The sequence below is a fragment of the Dipodomys ordii genome, unplaced genomic scaffold (genome assembly GCF_000151885.1).
Source record: "Dipodomys ordii isolate 6190 unplaced genomic scaffold, Dord_2.0 Scaffold232, whole genome shotgun sequence".
NCBI lineage: Eukaryota > Metazoa > Chordata > Mammalia > Rodentia > Heteromyidae > Dipodomys > Dipodomys ordii.
This window is the reverse complement of record NW_012267448.1, coordinates 956,871-977,530: the sequence shown is the minus strand read 5'-3', so window position 1 is coordinate 977,530 and position 20,660 is coordinate 956,871. Positions and strand designations below refer to the sequence as shown.

The 20,660-nt window shown below is 42.0% G+C and overlaps 1 protein-coding gene across 1 annotated transcript in view; it reads right to left on the bottom strand.

The window, feature by feature from the left end:
* Nucleotides 1-1,128: 1,128 nt before the first annotated feature.
* The window catches only part of LOC106000662 (histone deacetylase 8), a 264,784-nt gene continuing 245,252 nt past the window's right edge, over nucleotides 1,129-20,660 (bottom strand). Inside the window, exon 9 of the mRNA XM_013035949.1 lies at nucleotides 1,129-1,701. Coding sequence (XP_012891403.1) covers nucleotides 1,679-1,701 — 23 coding nt within the window. The 3' untranslated portion in view covers nucleotides 1,129-1,678. The remainder of the gene's footprint in view (nucleotides 1,702-20,660) is intronic.

The window sequence follows — 20,660 nt, the reverse complement described above, 5'->3', positions numbered from 1 at the left end:
CAGAGTTCTGTCTAGGTTCTTGCAAGCTGGTAGTTGGAGATTGTTTACTTGCTGTTTTCCCTGGCCTTTCCCCAACTCTGCACTAGCCATTTGATGCTTCCTTACTCTTTGATTTAAAAAACAAAAAACTCTTTCTTTTTGGTATGAGTGAAACTGCACTTAAGCTGAGAATGTGTAATGAGAATTATGGGCATTTGAAGTGACTAGTGTTCCTAGCCCACCAGGCATACCTCTCTGTTTAATGAGATTGACTATTCCCATCCCAGAGCACATTCCAGCCTTTCCCCCATTTCCTTCTATGGAATGCCCTTCCCCCACTGGCTTAGGGGCCTGGAGAAGTACAAGTCATTCCCCGCAAGGCTGGCTCAAATATCACCCCTCAGAAACTCTCTGAGATGCCTGTTCCATGGGGTGATTTGCTCCCTGTTCAGTGCTCCCTTAACCTCTGTTTGTGTTGCAAACATAGTTCAAACAAGCTGGGACCTGCTTCTTTCCCTCCTCCTTTGGCTTGTCTGGAAATTCCTAGCTGGCCAGGACGAGCTGTGCCCCTGTCTTCCAGCAGTTGAAAGAGTTTCATAAATATTTGGTAAACCAAGTTATAAAATCATTACATGCGGTTGTCCCTTCCTTGACCTCATCTCTCATAATTTTTAATCCTCATTTGTTATCTTCCAGGATGATGACAACAACCATTTGGGCCATGTCCCCTTTTCATCATGTATACTGACAATAATTACTAGGAAGCATCCTCTCTAACCATGGAAATGTCCCCTTTGAGAGCTGACATGCCAACCTGCTCTATCCATCCCTAAATCTTTTACTGGAAAAGGCACTCCTCCAGGGTTCTAGCAAGACCCTCTCCATGGTTGCAGAGCCTGTATTCATGTACCTTCTTTCCTATGGCTAGACCGCATGGTAGAGCTTGCCTTCTGTCCAAAGGAATTGGGCTAGGGACATATTAGTTTTCCAGGGGGTCCAGCACTCAGGGTGAGCCCCCCCCCCAGGCTGGGTCAGAGCACAGCATGAAAGCTGCAGGATTATGTTAAATACTTCAGTGAGAGGAAATGTTCAGAACTGTGTGTACAGTCAGTGGCAGTTTATAACAAGGACAATGGGAACAAGAGGTAAGTTTTCAAATATTTTATTAATAAACAACATAAATTCAGAATCCTAAAACACCACCTGTGGGCTTCTTCCTTACCTCCCACTCATAATTGGTCCCCCCTCCTCCAGGTTCTACCTGGATGATCCTGATGTCATAACTGTTCCTGTCGGTAACTGTTCCTATCCAGTGCCTCTCAACCAAGAAACTGGTGATCAGCAAATTCTGTACTATCCTCCAGCATTTTGTCTGTCTCCTTTAAGAAAATAAAAAATACCCCTTCCCCAACTTACTCAAAAATAATCTCCAGAGATTAAAAATGTGTATTAAAAAAAATAAACACTTTTAAATGTTGAATATCTCCCTCTTCCCCTAGGTCTAGTTGAGGACTCTAGGGTGCCTGCCTCTTCACCCCAGGAGGCCAGTTGCCACTTGGTACCACTTGGAAATTTTCAGGAAGTAATTTCTTCCAAACTTCCCCTGCAGTCACAAATTCCACAAACTGCTCACATAAACACACTGTCTTCATTACAGGCACTGCTTCTCAGCTCTGGAAATCTGATCTCTTTTTGTCAATTAGACCACATGCTTCAGATTGCCTGCAAACAGGAGAGAAAACAGAATTTGAATTCAGGTGATATATATGAATTATACAATTCAATAAAGCTCTGAGAAAGAAAAGAAAGTGTTTGCATTTGGGAACCCTGTGACCCCACTGTGTGAACAAGCCCAGGCTAGCCTGCTGGATGATGAGAGACAAAGTACCAGGTACCCCTATCATTCCAGCAACCAACAGATAAGTGAGCTTTTGATAGCCAGCTGATTGTAGATACTGGGTGAGTATGGCCCAAACCAGAAGAACCACTCAGCTGAGCCTAGGTTTGTCACCAATCCAGAGTTATGAGCTAAACAAATGGTTGTTTTAAGCATCCCCCAATTACGTGCATGAACATTCAGACAATGCTTTTTCATAGTTTAGTTAGCCACATCCAATTTCCCTTTATTCTCCCTTTTCCCTCTTTGCAGGGCACAATCTGCCTGGTAGTTTAGTTTTTGTGAGTACCTGTGAAGTATGGAGTAAGGACCTTTTATTGCCTTCAGAGCTTTTTAGGAAAGGGGAGACACTTTCAATTCTATAGAACTGGGCTCTAAGAATGAAAAGTTTGCTCACTTGGTCCCTGGCAGTCTTTTCCTTGCCCCATTTCCCCAAGTAAACTATTGGCCTCCAAACTCTACTGCTCACTCCTCTGAAATCTTCTAAACAGAGCAGGGACCTGGGCTGTCCTACTTTCTGTTGATCTGTAAAGTGTGGCACAGTGTCTCTTACATAGTAAATGTATCAGCAAATAGCTGAGTGAATAGGTGAATGTAAGAAAGGAAGGAAAGAAGAATCCAATCAGAAACAAACCATTTATTTATTGTGCTGGGAACTGAATTCAGGGTCTCATATACTTGTACATGCTTGGCAAGTGTTCTACCATTGAGCTACTTCTTTAGCCCTCTACTGTAACTTTTAAAATAAATTTATTTATATTTTATTGTGGTGTTGGGGTACAAACATGAGGCCTAAAATATGCTAGGCAAGCAAGTGCTCTCCCACTCAGATACACTTTCAGCCCCAAGATTTTAACTTTTTTACTTAATCCCTAGTAACATTGATATGTGTATGTGTGTGTGTGTGCACACGTGTACGTGTGTGCATGCAGATCTGTGATTTTTTTTGATGGTACTGAGGATTTATCTCAGGGACTTACACTTGCAAGGTAGGCCGCTAAAGCCACATTCTCTTGTTTACTGGTTTACATTAGTTATATAGTATATAGCATATAACATGTTCTAATCAATCTCAGCCCCTCTATAACTACTCTCTTCCGCTCCTTTTTATGAGGCAGAGTCTCACTTTCTGTCTAGATTGGCCTGGGCTGTGATCCCCATGTCACTAAGGATGAGAGGTTCCTGTCACTATACCCAGCTGGGATAATAGGTGTGTGCCCAACCACTGATTGAGATAAAGTCTCATGAACTTTTTTTTTGGTCGGTCGTGGGGCTTGAACTCTGGGCTTGGGCGCTGTCCCTCAGCTCTTCAGCTCAAGGCAAGCACTGTACCGCTTGAGCTACAATGCCACTTCCGGTTTTCTAGTGGTTTTTGTTGGCGATAAGAGTCTCACAGACTTTCCTGCCCAGGCTGGCTTTGAGCCAAGATCCTCAGATCTCAGCCTCCTGAGTAGCTAGGATTACAGGCGTGAGTCACCAGTGCCTGGCTTCATGAACTTTTTTTGTGTGTATGTGTGCCAGTTCTAGGCCTTGAATTTGGGGCCTGGGCATGTCTCTGAGCTTCTGTGATCAAGACTCACACTCTATCACATGAACCACAGCTCCAGTTGCAGCTTTTTGCTGGTTAAATGGAGGTAAGAGTCTCACAGACCTTCCTGCTTGAGATTGTTTTGTACCGTAATCCTCAGATCTCTACCTCCTGAGTAGCTAGGATTACAGGCATGACTCACAGGTGACCAGCTGCTGGTTATTTTTGGACTTAGAGCCTTGTTGAAATTTCTTCCCTGGGCTGGCTTTGAACTATGATCTCTGGATCTCAGCCTCCTGGGTAGCTAAGATTACAGGTATGAGCCACTGGTGCCTGGCTTGCATGTTTATTTTTATAACAAACTGTCAACATGTTTTCCAGAGTCATTGTCATTTATAGTCCCATCAGCGATGTATGAGGAATCTCATTTTTCAACAACCTTGGCAGCATTTGGTGCTGTTTGTTTTGTCTGTTCTAGTCAGGGCATAGTGATGTCTTGTCTCACTGAGCTCTCCATTTGCACTCTTCTAATTATATAGGGATGTTGAACATCTTTCTATTCTTCCCCCCCCCCCCCCGTCAGTGTCAAGGATTGAACTCAGAGCCTCAAGCTTGCAAGGCCACTTGAGCTACACGCTACACTCTCCAGCCCAATGTCAAATGCCTTGTATGTGTTTATTTTCTATCTTCATATTCTTAGTCTGTTGTCCATTTTTTAATCTGGAATTTTTAGAAATGTTGATTTTGGAGAGCTTTGGTTTGAGATATATCTTCTGTTAGGTGTATAACTTGCAAATATTTTATGTTAGTACATAAGTTATTTCTCTATTTTTTTTGGGGGGGGTCCGGTCATGGGGCCTGAACTCTGGGCCTGGGCGCTGTCCCTCAGCTCTTCAGCTCAAGGCTAGCGCTCCACCACTTAAGCCACAGCGCCACTTCCGGCTTTTTTTCTGCTTATGTGGTGCTGAGAAATCGAACCCAGGGCCTCATGCATGCAAGGCAAGCGCTCTACCACTGAGCCACCTTCCCAGCCCAAGTTATATATCTATTTTACTAACAAGAGAAAGCAAAATTTAGTTTCAGTGAGGTCCAATTTAGTACTTTTTTCCACCTCTGTTTTCAGTGTTTGAAACCCTTAAACTCAAAACTTCTGGACCATCTTTGATTCTTCCTATCTTTTGCTCAAAGCTAGCACTTTATCACTTGAGCCCCAGCTCCCATTCTAGCTCTTTTGCTGGCTAATAGACAATGAGCATGTCATGAACTTTCCTGTCTGGGTTGGCTTTGAACTGTGATTCTTATATCTCACCCTCCTGAGTAACTAAGATTTCAGGTGTGAGCCACAAGCACCCAGCACTTTGTCTCTTGACTCATAACCTTTTCACACCTTTAGATTTGCTAAGCCTAACTTCAAGCTGTCTCTGAAATCTGTCCCCTCATTTCTGTCTCTGCCTTAGCCATATAATTGATTACTTGGATCACTGAAGCAGCCTCATCCACCTGTGTTTCTGGTTCTGGAGCTGACTCCTGACAACTGCTGCCAGAAAACTTCCTGTAGCTCCTGACCACCTGTGAATGAAGTCCAACTCCTCAGTTCAGAGGGGCCCCAACCATGCATTCCACTCTTGCCTTTTGCTTGTGTAATTGCCTGTGCTGAGGTCAATCCTCAGCAGATCCTGCTGCTGAAGCAAGGATCCTTCCATCTGTCAGCACAGCCAGAGCTTGAGGAATGAGTAAATACATGGAGGGACAAAATTCCACATCACTGTGTTCCAACAACACATGATCATAGAAAGGAAAGTTGGGTGCTGTATTTTCTGTTGCCTGACCTACTCTCTAGTTACATTTGGAGGCAATTAAGAAAAACAACAGAAATAATTTTCACCAAAAGTTGATGATGAGCAATATTGAATTTGGGTAACAATATAAATGTAAGCCTAAATAATGCCTATTGTTTCCCCTTGAAGTCCAGCTTTTCCAGTGGTGGGTGGCAGCCTGAGAAAATTCTAAAGGCCTGGGGAGACAAGGGGTTTAGATCAGAGGAAGCAAACCTGAATGACTAGAAAATCTGAGAACAAACTAAATGAGAGGAAAGCAAATTGGGGTAAGACTTATGGAGCATTCTTGATGCACTATTCATTTTCCTACTTGGAATCATGAGTACAAGAAAGTTTCTTTTTGTTTGACTCTACTCCAAAAGCAAACAAAGCTACAACACTAAGTTGGGGTGGTAGGTGGAGACTCAAACTTGGCCTAGAGTAAGACAGACCAAGGTGAGTGGCAGAGTATGAGGCACATTGGACAGCACATACTCCCATGCTCACAAAGTGGGCAGTGCCCATTCAGCATCAGTCATTCACTAGTGGACAAGCACGTAGGGCCAGTATGACCAGAGCTTTCCATTTTCCAAGAGGAGTCAGAAACACGCATTTTAAGGCAAAGTTTCCAGTGTTAAATATGGACAAGTGATTGAAATTTTTAACAACTATTATGTGAGGTACTGATGAAGCTGGGCGCTGGTGGCTCATGCCTGTAATCCTAGCTGCTCAAGAGGCTGAGATTTGAAGATTGCTGTTTAAAGCCAGCCCAAGTGGGAAAGTCCATGAGACTCATCTCCAATAAACCACCAGAAAACTGGAAGTGGCGCTGTGGCTCAAGTGGTAGAGCACTTGCCTTGAGTTGAAGAGCTCAGGAACAGTCCCAGGCCCAGAGTTCAAGCCTCGCAACTGACAAAAAAAAGTGCTCATACAAAACAATTTTGGAGGCAAGGTGTGCTCGTGGACTACCTGTTGTAATTCCTGATTACTTTGGGATGGATTTCTTTTTTTTGGCCAATACCAGGCTTGTGCTGTGGGCCCAGAGCACTGTCCCTTAGCTTTTTCATTCACAGCTGATACTTTACCATTTAAGCCATGCCTCTGGTCCATTTTTTCCCTGGCGATTTTGGAGGTAAAGTCTCTTGGACTTTCCTGCCCAGGCTGGCTTTGAACTGCAATTCTTCTGATCTCAGCCTCCTGGGTAGCTAGGATTATGGGCATGGGCCACCAGTTCCCAGACCCTTTATTTCCTTGTTTTTTCCAACCAGAGTTTCAAATAGAAGCTTAGATATGCTTGGATATGCCTATGCTCAAATCCCTTGAACGGCTGCCAAGCATACCTAGAATAACATCATAGCAATTCACCTGCACAATACAGTCCTTGTCTCTGGTCTCCTATCTGCACCTTCTTTACTCACCCAGTTCTAGCAAGTCTCTGTGTGGTTTGAACTCAAACCTTTTTTTTTCCATTTAGGGCTTGCTTCCCCTTCTTGGTACATGCTATTCCTTCCCTCTGGAATATTCTGTCCTTGGATCCTTGCAGTTTTTGACCCATCTAATTATCTCTGTCATTTTTGAGTCAACAGGTCTCAACTCCAACATCACCCCTGGGAGGCCTTAAGATCATTCCCTAGCCACTACTTTTCTGTCACATGGTCCTGCTTTGCTTTCATAATGCACATAGCATATGGAAAATAACTTTATTTCTAGGCATTTCTAACCTTATTTCTAGGCAGACTGTCTCCTTTTACAAGCTCTATGAGGGCAGGGGCTTTGTCTATCTTGTTCATTATTCTGTCATTAGTACCCTCAATAGTACCTGGCAGATAACAGGAGCTGAATACCTCCACACTAAAGGAATAGACACATATGAAGGTAAACATTATCATCTATAGCAACAGGGTAATAAAGCACCCATATGTACAGGGCAGTTGATCAAACACTTTTCCATTCAATGCACAAAGGCTGCAAGCTTGGCCATTGCTATTAATGATCTTATAAATGTGATTGAGGAGACCAAACACATACCAACAAATAGAGAATTGGCACTGCCAGGCAAGGTGGCAAATGATTCTGAAGATAGTACCATAGTAGCAGTTTGGAGGCATGCCAAGGAGAACCCAGAATCTTTGGGAGCTGAGTGGCTTCAGAGATGAACAGGAAAGTGAATTTAGGACTATTGAATATTTCCATAGAAGTTGTACTTTCAGAAATTGTTTTATCTGGGGCTGGGAAGGTGGCTCAGTGGTAAGAATGCTTGCCTTGCATGCATGAGGCCCTGGGTTCGATTCCTCAGCACCACATAAGCAGAAAAAGCTGGAAGTGGCACTGTGTCTCAAGTGGTAGAACGCTAACTTTGAGCTGAAGAACTCAGGGATGGCGCCCAGACCCAGAGTTCAGGCCCCACAACTGACAAAAAAAAAAAAGAAATTGTTTTATCTACTTGACATCTTTATTAATAGCTACCTAATATTTTCCTTTTCCTTCCTCCCTCCCTTCCTTCCTCCCTCCCTCCTTCCTTCTTTCCTCCCTCCCTCTTTTCTTTCTTTCTTTCTTTCTTTCTTTCTTTCTTTCTTTCTTTTTTCTTTCTTTCTTTCTTTCTTTCTTTTCTTTCTCTTTCTTGTCCTGGGCCTTGAATGAAGGGCCTGTGCTCCAGGCACCCGGAGTAGCAAGGATTACATGTTTGAGCCACCAGCACCTGGCTTGCCATCTAATTTTTTTCTTATCTATTCACTTTTAAAACTTTAATACCCATTTTGGCCTCATATATTCTAAGAAGCATAAAAAGAGAATAGTTTCCACATGTTTAGTATAGAAAAAGCTATATTACTGGTCAACAGATTATACTGATGTGCAACACAGAATACATTCATTAACTAGTCCTTAATATTTGTAAAGCCAAATATATTAAGCAGTGGTCTTCATTTTTTTTTTTTTTTGTAGGTCGTGGGGCTTGAACTCTGGGCCTGGGCGCTGTCCCTCAGCTCTTCAGCTCAAGGCGAGTGCTCTACCACTTGAGCTACAGCGCCACTTCCGGTTTTCTGGTAGTTTATTGGAGATAGGAGTCTCACGGTCTCTCCTGCCCTGGCTGGCTTTGAACTGGGATCCTCAGATCTCAGCCTCTTGAGTAGCTAGGGTTACAGGCGTGAGACACCAGCGCCCGGCAGTGGTCTTCATTTTTATACCTGATGACATTAACACAATCAAAATCATAAATATAAATAAGTCAATAATATATACATACAACTATTAAAGTAAAAAATGTGTTATGCATTTCAAATTGTACTTCTTACAGGCCCATCTTGAGAGATGTTCTTGGGCAGCTGGTGCCTAGGCTGCTCTATGGCTATCAGCTTCTAGTATCTAAAAATCTTAGAGTTGGTGATGTGGCTTAAGTGGTAGAACCATCTGCCTAGTAAGAAGAAAGGCCCTGAGTTCAAACCCCACCCAGTACTACCAAAGAAGTAAAACTTTTCTCTTTCCCCCCCCCCCCCCAGGGCTGAGGACCGAACCCAGGGCACCGGGTAGGCGCCCTTCTGCTGGGCTAAACCCCCAGCTCTGAAAAGTAAAACTTTTCTACCTTCACTCCATTCCTCTCCTTTGGTCCAGTCTGGTCCACTTCCATATCCATCCATTGTACAAATCTTTGTGTATTCAATAGCCTAGGCCTTGTGCTGGATGCTGGAGTCACAGAGGAGAGCAAGGCATTGATCTTGCATTCAAGGAGCATTCAGTGCAGTGAGGAAAACATATATGGAAACAATTATACTAGTGACAAGCACCATAGAGACAGGGTAATAAAATACCCGATGTATATAATGCTTAGGGTAGAGAAAGAAGAGTACAGAAAGTTTCACAGAGCGTCTTGAAGGTCCTAGGAGGAAGAATGTTCCAAGCAACAAGAACAGAGGAGTATGTATAAAGGTAATCACAAGGTTTTTGTGGCCAGAACTCAGAAAGAAGGTCAGTAAGAGAGATAAGGGCACTAGAGGAGGCACTGGGATCTCATGTGATCCAGGGCTATAGAAGGTTTTCCAGTTGCTGCCTTCCTGTGACCAGGTTTGAGGGTCTTCCTTTTTCCTGGGAGCAATGGTAGTCCGAAGAATTTCCATGCAGCCTTGGGCATGTGTTGATGTGGATGGTTGATTTAATTTTTAGCTCTTAATTGACAACTGCATTGTTTGCCTTGGAATGTCGATCCCTCCTGTCATCAGTAAGCCTTTCAATGACAATTACAGAGAACCACCAATTACCACTTGTGTGCCTCTGACCTGAATTAGAACCTGAGTTTGCAGATTAATCCCACCAGGCTCTTGGCATTTACAGGCTATCAGCACTTAGCCTGATGGTTAGGGTGCTCTGGTCTCAGCTTGCAAGGCGCAACTGCAGGCTCAAATGGAATTGAAGCAATTTTTAAAATAGCCCATGATTCATTTTTTCTCCTCTCCTGTGCCTAATCTGCTGGCTCCATGTGGAGGGATGGGCACAAGTAACTGACGAGGTGACATCACAAGAGTGGGCTGTATGCCTGCCAGGCAGCTTGTGGAACTGGGTCCCGGCAGCTGTCGATCTGCTGGGCTGGGTAACATCTCCCAGGCATTTTGGAGTCACAGCTCCCAGGTTCTTTGGTCTAGGTGCCTTCTCTACATTTCTTTTTCAGACAAAAATGCTGGGCTGGGGAATCCGGGATAATGGGAATAGCAGCAGTCCGAAGAATAATACAGCCTTACATCTGTATAATGCTTTAGAATTTCAGAAGCCATTTGCTCCATTTTACTCCACCCAAACACTAGTGAGAAATGGAAGCTGTGATTTTCAGTTTGTCCTGGACACAAACTCCTGCTCTTTTGTTCAAAAGGGTCAAATGCTAGCATTCCCCATTCACCTCCAGGCACACGGCAATTAAGCCTTGGAGAGCATGAGGTGGTCAGAGATTCCCTTCAGCATCTAGGTGCTTCCTGGCAAACACATCCTCCAGGATGAATGGTCTGGCAGGCAGTGTCTTAGCCATGCCATTCCCATGGAGCCAGCAACTAGTTCCAGTTTCAGCACTGCCAAGTCCTCTGTACACCCAGATTTACAGTCCCAATGGTGCCCAAGATCTCAACTAGAGCCAAAGGCATGACTGCTAACTGGTGCCCTGAAGGTAGGGTGTGTCATGAACATCTGAAAGTCCCAATCACAGTCAGAGTAGCTCAAAATCTTAGGGAAAGAAAAGCCACAATTCACACCATGCCATCCACCACCATGGATCTTGAAGGGAAGGGTCACTGAGCCCAGCCAGGAACAGCTGGGGAGTGGGGTGGAGATATTCTTTTCTTGGAGGAGTCATAAAAATAGTTCTAAAAAGCCTTAGGCTTGCTCTGTGATCTTCTAGCACCTGGTCCCAGCATGGCTTGGTGTCTCCAGGATTCTACTGCCAAGGTTGACATGTGAAATTTCCGCCAACTTAGCTCTTCTGCCTTGACCTTCCCCAGACTCATGGCTACCATGTTGGAACCCAAAAGGATGGCATACTCTTGCTTGGCCTTCAATTTTAGATTGGATTCCAGTGTCATTTGTGTGTGCATGGGGGGCAGGGATGGAGACAGCAAGCCATAGATGTTCAGCAGACATGTGAGAGTGCAGGTGCTCCTGCTGTGGTTCTTGTCATAGTTGCTACCACCATGATTCCCAGCAAATGAAGACAGAAGGACCTTCGGTAAGACCACATATGGTGGTCAGTGCCAAGGAAATGTCATCTTTGTAACCCAAGATGCTGGCACTCGAGCAATTTTGCCTATTAGAGACCTTGGCCAGGTATAAAAGTGACCCTTTGGACAGTTCGATCTGTAAACCTTTATGTGGCAAGTGATTGGCATAACAGATGATTACCACCTCCAATGGAGGCCTCTCACACTTGTTTTCCCATTCACAGGGGAAACGTGTCCCTGGGAAAGTAGACTGAGGATCACTGCCTCAGCCTGTTTTAGAGATGTGAATAAAAATCTTGGCTTGGGAGTACCTCCTCTCTGGTTGACTGATTTTTCAATTGATTTGTATTTATTAGCTAATGAAATTAAAGTTGTAAAAATGATAACAGAAACACAATAAATCTCTCCCCCAACTGGCTGTTTCTATGTCACTATGGTGCATTCTTCACTTTGATTACTTCAAAGTCTATTATTTTGTTCTCAATTATTCTGTTTTTCTGGCACTGGAGAAAATCAATTTGTTTTATTTTCTCTTATTCATGCACTCAATTATGCTCTTCGGGCACATTTAATCACTTTGATGCTTTCATTTTATGGCCCATCTCTAGGCACTTCAGCTGCTTTGCTGCCAACGGGCAGGCAGGACTAATTTGCATGTCACAATAGACTTGAAATTCTAACTCAATTTAGAAATCTTTATGAAATCTCCCTCCAAAATGTGCTTGCAGCTGCAAACAGGCACAAAGATGTGGGCAAAGCAGGAGCTTATAAAGATGTTTCCCTTTCTTAAAAGTCTGTGAGCTCCTTGGTTGCATGACCATGGTGTGGGATGTCTCCATGCAGGTACACCAGAATCTATGGGATGACATAGGATGTGTATGGAGCTTTCTTGGGAGTCCTGCAGGAAAAATCCTGTGGCAGCTGCCCCTAGGCAGCCAGGCTTGCTGACTCTGGTATCTAGCGACCCTTAGCACTGCTGGATTTGGCCACTGTGTTTGAGACTGCACCTGAATCCCAGTTGGTTAAAAGGCCTCTGAGTAGATCAAGAAAGTTGTCAACAGTTAAGACATTCCAGAACCCTGAATGGCTTACCTTATTTTCTCTAGTAATTTCCAACCTTCCTTTTGCCCTTTGATCATTTTATCACAAGAAGCTGGAGGGGGATGAGCAGTGCAATTGCTTTAGGCATGTACTTTGAGCAAACAAATACACAAAAATGCTCAAATACAGTAGAGGCCTCCAACTATGGTTCAAAAGACTTTAGTTTGTTATGTGTAATAATCAGCAGCTCCACCAGGACAATTCTATACTTCCTTTTCTAAGTCTGGGTATGATCCTTAGCATCTTTTGTGGAATACCAGTTTCCCTACTGACTGCCATGTGACCCTGTGCAAGGGAATTAAGTTCCCTATGCTTGGTTTCCTCACCATTAAATGGGGCTAATAAATCTACCTCAGAGATGGATTTGCTCCCTAAACTTAAGTACTGTCAGGAGTGTTACTATACTTGCATACCATACAGACTCATTTCTTAAATTTAACTTCATCTTAAGCAATAATATCTATGAAGTAAAAAAATGGATGCAATAGTTGTATTTCTTTCAATTATACTTTAAAACATAAACATTAAACACACTAAATCCATTCCTGCCTTTCATCCTGTTCTTCCCTTCATCTAGAATATTCTTCACCTAAATGTTTATAAAGCCCTTTTGCTCACTTCATTAAACTCTATTTCAAAATGTCACCACCACCTTAGAAAGACTTTCATTGACTATCTGATCTAAAATAGTACTCCCAAATTAATCAGAAACATATTAGTTTACACATACTACCTTAGCCGTAGCCAGAGTCCCCATCCATACCAGCAGGTGTCAGAGAAGGCAGAGTGGAAACAGACTTTTCATCTCTCTTGGAGAACAAGGAGGCCCATCCACCACTGTGCCCGTACAGGTTACATAGTGCACAGCACAAAGGTACCATTCCTCAGCCTGGCCAGGCATTGTAATACATGTGGGTACTCCTAGCTTTCAGGAGGTTGAGGTTGGAGGACTGTTGAGTTTAAGGATAGTATGAGCTACATAGTGAGACTTTCAATAAAAAGGTGCCACTCTATTCCTGGTCAGGGTACTATCAGTGAGGGTCCAGTGGGCCACGTAAATTTCTAAATGGTATAAAAAGTAACTGACTAGGGAAATTGAACTTTTTATTTGATTTTTAATTTTTTAAGGAATCTAGACTTAAAATTGTTTTAGTGACATTTTAATATTTACTGTTGAATGACAATCCAGAGCACATGTTTCTGTTGCTGTACAGACTAATGGCATATATTTAGATTATTATTCTGAAGGATCCCTAAAAATAATAATTAACACAAACATTACTGATGCATGTAGTCTGAAATAAAATTTCAGGAACAAAAGGGCAATTTTTGTCTTTTGTGTGGCCTACTTGATAATCTGTTAAAATATAATAACCTCTTTAAAGTGAGAACTCCAATTTTATGGGGTAATGGCTCCTACTGTCAGTTAAAGGTGTTTTCTGCTAAAACAGAAGGTTTAAATAAGATCTAGACTTTCAAAACACCATACTTCAAATATTTAGGATACAGAGATAACCATTCATCATACCAACAACAGGAAATGTGCAACTCAAAGGAAAACAACAGATTGCAACATAGAGATGACATAGATGATCTATGGCTATATCACTTTGAATGTGTCTGATCTCATCTGATCTCAAAGGTTAAGTAGACTTGGGTCTGGTTAGTAGGTTGGATAGGAGATGACACAGATATTGGAAATACTTGAGGCATTTAAAGCAGCCATCACAACAATATTTCAATAAGCAACTATAAATATGCTTGAAACAAAAGACAGGAAATATTGACAGAGAAACAGGAGAAATAAGGAAAAATGAAGTGGAAATTTTAGAACTGAAAAATAAGAATAAGTGAAATAAAAATTCAATAGAGTGGTTCAACAGAAGATTGGTGGGGATAAAAGAAGAATTAGTAAACCAGAAGAGAGAATAGAAATTAGCCATTTGAGCAAGTGATAGAAAATAGACTGAAAAACTGAGCAGAGATTCAGCAAACTGTGAGACTGTGATAGATCTAATATTCATGTCATTAAACCCAAGATGGAGAAGAGAGTGTGAGGCTGAAAAATATTTGAAGAAATGATTAAATATTTCATAAATTTTGAAAAAAATTAAATCTGTAGATTCAAGGAGAGTAAAGCCCTAACAAGATAGTTCTCCGTCCTTCAAATCCCTGTCTAGACACATAATAATCAATTTTCTGAAAATTAAAGAAAAAAAATCTGGCCAAGTGCCAGTGGCTCACCCCTATAATCCTAGCTACTCAGGAGGCTGAGATATGAGGATCACAGTACAAAGCCAGCCCAGACAGGAAAGCTCCTTAGACTCTTTTTTTTTAATGTTTTTTTTAAATGTGATTTCTTTTAAATTATGAAAATACCATACAGAGCAGTTACAATTACATGGGCAAGATAATGAGTACATTTCTTATCAAGCATTGTTGCATCCTTAGACTCTTATCTCCAATTAACCACTAGAAAACCAGAAGTGGCGCTGTGGCTCAAGTGGTAGTGCTAGCCTTGAGCTGAAGAGCTCAGGAGTGCCTAGGCCCAAAGTTCAAGCCCTACAACTGACAAGAAAAGAAAAGAAAAATGTGGGAAGCAGTAAAAGAGAAACAAAGTCTTAATAGATAATTTATTGATAATTCAAGTGACTGGATTTTTCATCGGAATCATGTAGGCCAGAGAACGGTAGTACAGTATTTTCAAATGTTTAAAGAAAAAAAAAAACTATTGATCCAGAAATAGTCTTAGAAATGAAGGAAACATAAAGATTCACAGAAAAAATAAAATGAAGCAAATTCATTACCAGTAGAAACTTCAAAAGAAAATATTTAAAGGAAATTCTTTTTTTATTCTTTTTGGTTGGTCACTGGGCTTGAACTCTGGGCCTGGGCACTGTCTGTCAGTTCTTCAGCTCAGGGCTAGTTCTCTATCACTTGAGGCACAGTGCCACTTTGGTTTTCTGGTGATTTATTGGAGATAAGAGTCTCACAGACTTTCTGCCAGGGCTGGTTTGAACCATGATCCTCAGATCTCAGCATCCTGAGCAGCTAGGATTACAGGTGTGAGCCACCGGTGCCCAGCACAAAAGGAAGTTCTTGATGGAAAGGAAATGATAGAATAAAGAAACTTGGAATATAAGGGAAGAAAGCAAGAAGAATGGAAGGAGTAAAAAATAATATATATATAAAATAATATATATATAATACATTTCCCTTTTCCTTTTGAGTTTAAAAAAGCAAGATTTATACTATTGTCTGATGTGGTTCTAAATGTACATAGCAGAAGGATTTATCACGTTTGTTTTCATTGCCTGGAGATTTGAAATTGGTAGGCAGGTGTTCTACAACTGAACTATGCTTCTAGTCCTTTTTTTACAATGGTTGATATACTTTTTTTCTTGGGCCCATACTTAAACTGTGATCTCTGATTTTTTATTTCCTACCATAGCTGGGATGATAGGCATGCACCACTATGCCGATCTATTGGTTGAGACTGTATCTTGTAAACTTTACTGTCTAGGTTAGTATTAGACTCTGATTCCCTCAATCTCAACCAGATAAAGACTTAAGAGTACATACAGTTTGTACAACTCACACAGGTAACAGACTGACATTATTAGACTGTACTGTTAAATATGTATTATAATACACCCAGAGCAACCATTACAAACCAATCCAGAGTTATAATAAAAAATACTACACATTGCTGGGCACTGGTGGCTCATGCCTATATAATCCTAGCTACCTAGGAGGTTGAGATCTGAGGATCATGGTTCAAAGCCAGCTCAGGCAGTAAAGTCTGTGAGACTCTTATCTCCAATTAACCACCAGAAAACTGGAAGTGGCACTTTGGCTCAAGTGGTAGAGTGCTAGCTCTGAGCTGAAGAGCTCAGGGACAGCACCCAGGCTCAGAGTTTAAGGTCCGCGACTGACAAAAAAAGATACTACACATAAATTAAGATGGAATTTGAACAAAGGTACAATCACCCACCATGAAGGATGGGGAAGAAAACTAAGAAACAAAGGGTTTTTTTGGGGGGGGGGCGGGTCCGGTCGTGGGGCCTGAACTGTGGGCCTGGGCGCTGTCCCTCAGCTCTTCAGCTCAAGGCTAGCGCTCTATCACTTGAGCCACAGTGCGACTTCCGGTTTTGCTTATGTGGTGCTGAGGAATCGAACCCAGGGCCTCAGGCATGCAAGGCAAGCGCTCTACCACTGAGCCACCTTCCCAGCCCAAGAAACAGTTTTTTTTTTTTGGGGTTGGGTCGTGGGGCCTGAATTCTGGGCCTGGGCGCTGTCCCTCAGCTCTTCAGCTCAAGGCTAGCGCTCTACCACTTGAGCCACAGCGCCACTTCCGGCTTTTTTCTTTTTTTGCTTATGTGGTGCTGAGGAATCGAACCCAGGGCCTCTGGCATACAAGGCAAGCGCTCTACCACTGAGCCACCTTCCTAGCCCCTCAAGAAACAAAGTTTTAAACAATCAACAGAAAATAAAAATAAAATGGAAGCTCAAGCTCCAACATATCAAAATTTCTTTGGATGGTAAGTGTTTTAAACAGTGAGAAAGAAATATGAACTAGTAGAATAGCTAAAAAAGACTTAACCACATGCTGTGTACAAGAAACTCAAATGTAAGTAGATTGAAAGTAAATGGGTAGAATAAAATATATTATGCAGCTATATTTATATGGCATAAAGTAGACTTCAGAGAAAATAAAATGATGACAGAAAGGGATATTACATAATAGTAAAATGGTCAACTTACCAAGACATAGCAATCTGAAATGCACACCCATCAAACAGTAGAGTGTCAAATTACATGAAGCAAAACCAGATAGTGTGGGGAAACAGATAAATCTACAATTAAGAGTTAGAGGCTTGGGGCTGAGAATGTGGCTCAGGGGTAGAGCACTTGCCTTGCATGTATGAGGCCCTGGGTTCGATTCCTCAGCACCAAATAAGCAGAAAAAAAAGCCGGAAGTGGCGCTGTGGCTTAAGTGGTAGAGCGCTAGCCTTTAGCTGAAGAGCTGAGGGACAGTGCCCAGGCCCAGAGTTCAGGCCCCACAACCGGACCCCCCCCCTCCAAAAAAAAAAAGAGTTAGAGGCTTAACCAATTGAATTAACTAGACAGAAAATGAGCAAGGATATAGAAGAGGTCAACAATACAATCAATAGACTGTAACAGCACGTTACAGGTTTACTTACTCCAAAAACAACAGCAGGATATACATTCTTTACAAGCACTAACAGAACATATACTAAGACAGGCCATAAAATAAACCCTAACAAAATAAATAGAATTGAAATTACAGAGTGCATTTTCTGTCCACAATGGTATCAAAATAGGGGTTATAAATGTCCTGAAAGAGAAAATTCCAGGTCTATATAGTTTCACAAGAGAATTCTACTGAGGTAGACTATTAATCTTAAATCAATACTACATTATGTAGGAAACATGAGAATACTTCTTAATTAAGTGCCATACTGGGGCTTAAACTCTAAGCCTTGACCCCTCTCCTCTCTCAGCTTTTTCGCTCATGGCTGGCACTCTACAACGTGAGCTATGCCTTCAGTCTGGCTTTTTAGCTCATATCTGTAATCCAAGCTACTCAGGAGGCTGAGATCTGAGGATTGTGGTTCCAAGCTAGCTGGGGCAGAAAAGTTCCTGTCAGACACTAATCTCCAGTTAATCACTCAAAAAAAAAACCAACACACCCCAAATCCAGAAGTGGTGCTGTGGCTCAAAGTGGTAGAGCACTAGCCTTGAGCAAAAAGAGCTCAAGCACAGTGCCCAGGCCCTGAGTTCAAGTCCTAGGACCAATAACAACAAAAAAGATGTAAGAGTCTCAAGAATTTCTCCACCCCAGCTGACGTTGAACTGAGATCTTCAGATCTCAGTTTCCCAAGTAGCTAGATCTTTCATAACTGAACTCTTTTTCTGGTACTGGTGCTTGAATACAGTAAGTATCCTAAAGAGAGTAAGTAAAAAATAAGAATTTGCACTTTCTCAAGCTTGATTGCTGGGCTGGTACTCTACCACTTGAGGCATTACTACAGCTGCTGATTATAGTAATAAAAAAAGTAGTATTTGATTCTATAAGGCATGTATTCCTCTGATGCCACAAGTAACAATGAAATCCATTATGAACATGGATGCAAAAATGTTTAACAATATAAGCAAACAGAATTCAGCAACATATAGACTTATTCCAGATACACAAAGCTGATTAATGTTTGAAAATCAATCTCATCAATCATTTAAAAGCTAAAGAAGAAAAATCACATATATCAATGTTAGTATCAATAAGACACAGCACCTGTTCATGATAAAAATGCTCAGAAAACCAAGATTTGGAGGGGAAGCATGAGAGGAAACATATAAAAAAGTCATTTACAAAAAGCTACAGTTAAAATAATACTTCATGGTAGAAAATGGGGTGCTTTCCCTTTATATTCTGAAACAAGTGAAAGATGTCTGCTCTTGCCATTCTTTTTTTCTTTTTGGTCATAGGGCTTGAACTCAGGGCCTGAGTGCTGTCCCTGGGCTTTTTTGCTCAAGGCTAGTACTCTATCACTTTGAGCTATATCTCCATTTCCAGTTTTCTGGTGGTTAATTGGAGTTAAGAGTCTCATGAAGGGTTGGGAAGGTGGTTCAGTGGTAGAGTGCTTGCCTTGCATGCATGAGGCCCTGGGTTCGATTCCTCAGCACCACATAAGTAGAAAAAGCTGGAAGTAGCACTGTGGCTCAAGAGGTAAAGCACTAGCCTTGAGCTGAAGAGCTGAGGGACAGCACCCAGGCCCAGAGTTCAGGAAAAAAAAGAGTCTCATAAACTTCCCTGCCTGAGCTGGCTTTCAACTGTGACCCTTAGATCTCAGCCTCTTGGGTAGCTAGGATTATAGGTGAGAGCCTGGCTATTCTTGTCATTCTTATCACAGTGCTGGAAGTCATAGCCAACGCAATAAGGCAAGAATGTGATACAAAAGCACATAGATCAGCCAGGTGTTGGTGGCTCATGCCTGTAATCCTAGCTACTCATGAGGCTTAGATCTGAGGATCGAAGTTCAAAGTCAGCCTGGGCAGGAAAGGCCGTCAGACTCATATCTCCAATTAACACTAGAAAACCGGAAGTGGCACTGTGGCTCAATTGGTAGAGTGCTAGCCTTGAGCTGAAGAGATCAGGGACAGCACTCAGGCTCAGAGTTCAAGCCCCGCGACTGACAAACACACACACACACACACACACACACACACACAAGTACACAGAGCAGAGCTACTGGTACTTGAACTCAGGGCACACAGGTGCTGTTCCTTAGGTTTCCCCACTAGCGGCTGGCATACTACCACTTGAGCCATAGCTCAAGTCTCTATTTGGTCTCTATTTGTAAATGAATGAAATCCTATGTAGGATATCCCAACAAGATCTATCAAGAAAACACCTAGAACCAATAAATGAGTTTGACAATGTCACAGGCTATTAGAGCAATGTTAAAAATACAGTTATATTCCTATGTAATAATGATAAAATTGCCAGGGGTTCACCTTAAGCAATGGAGCACTTGTCAATCAAGTACAAGGTGGTAGTTCAAACCAGTACTACCAGAAAATAATAAAAAAAACAAAATATTTTGCCTGTTGTAGTGGTACATGACTACAATCCTAGTTTCTCAGGAGGCAGACATAAAAGGATCACATGTTAAGACCAAAAATTAGTGAGAATCTATCTGAAAAGCAAACTGCAAACAAGAATTGAGGATATGGCTCAAGTGATTGAGTGCTTGCCTTAGCAAATTTGAGACCCTAAATTCAGGGCTGTCAAAATCAAAACAACAAACAGATTGGAACCTATATTAAATAAAAAATATAATCTAATTTACAATCATAATAAAGAAATGTTGAGCCCGGAAGAGTGGCTCATGCCTATGATCTCAGCTACTTGGGATACTGAGGCAGGAGGATAGTAAGCTCAAGGATAGCCTGGGCAACTTAATGAGACCTTGCCCCAAAAGAAAAAAAAAAAGATTTCAAAGATCATTCTTAGCATGCATGAGGCCAGGAGTTCAATTCCTATTTCACAACAAAAAGATAACGACTTTTTTTTTTCCTGCTACTGGTGCTTGAACTCAGGGCACACAGGTGCTGTTCCTTAGGTTTTCCCACTAGTGGCTGGTATACTGCCATTTGAGCCACAGCTCCACTTCCAGCTTCTTTGGTGGTCAATTTGAGCTAAGAATTCTCACAGACTTTCTGCCTAGGCTAGTTTCAAACTGTAATACTCAGCTCTCAACCTCCCGAGGAGCTGGCCCCACCAAGAAAAACTTCTATATGAAACCTGTTCAGGTTTTGTATGCTGAAAGTTGCAAAGTGCTGGTGAAGGAAATAAAATGTTAAAATAGGTATTTCTCTATGTTCACATATTGAAAGACAACATAATGAAAATATCAAGTACTCTTTAAATTTATGTACATGTTTAACACAGTTTATACCTATATCACATCAAGATTTTTTTTGGGGGGGGGTCTGGTCATGGGGCCTGAATTCTGGGCCTGGGCACTGTCCCTCAGCTCTTCAGCCCAAGGCTAGCGCTCTACCACTTGAGCCACAGCGCCACTTCTGGCTTTTTTCTTTTTGCTTATGTGGTGCTGAGG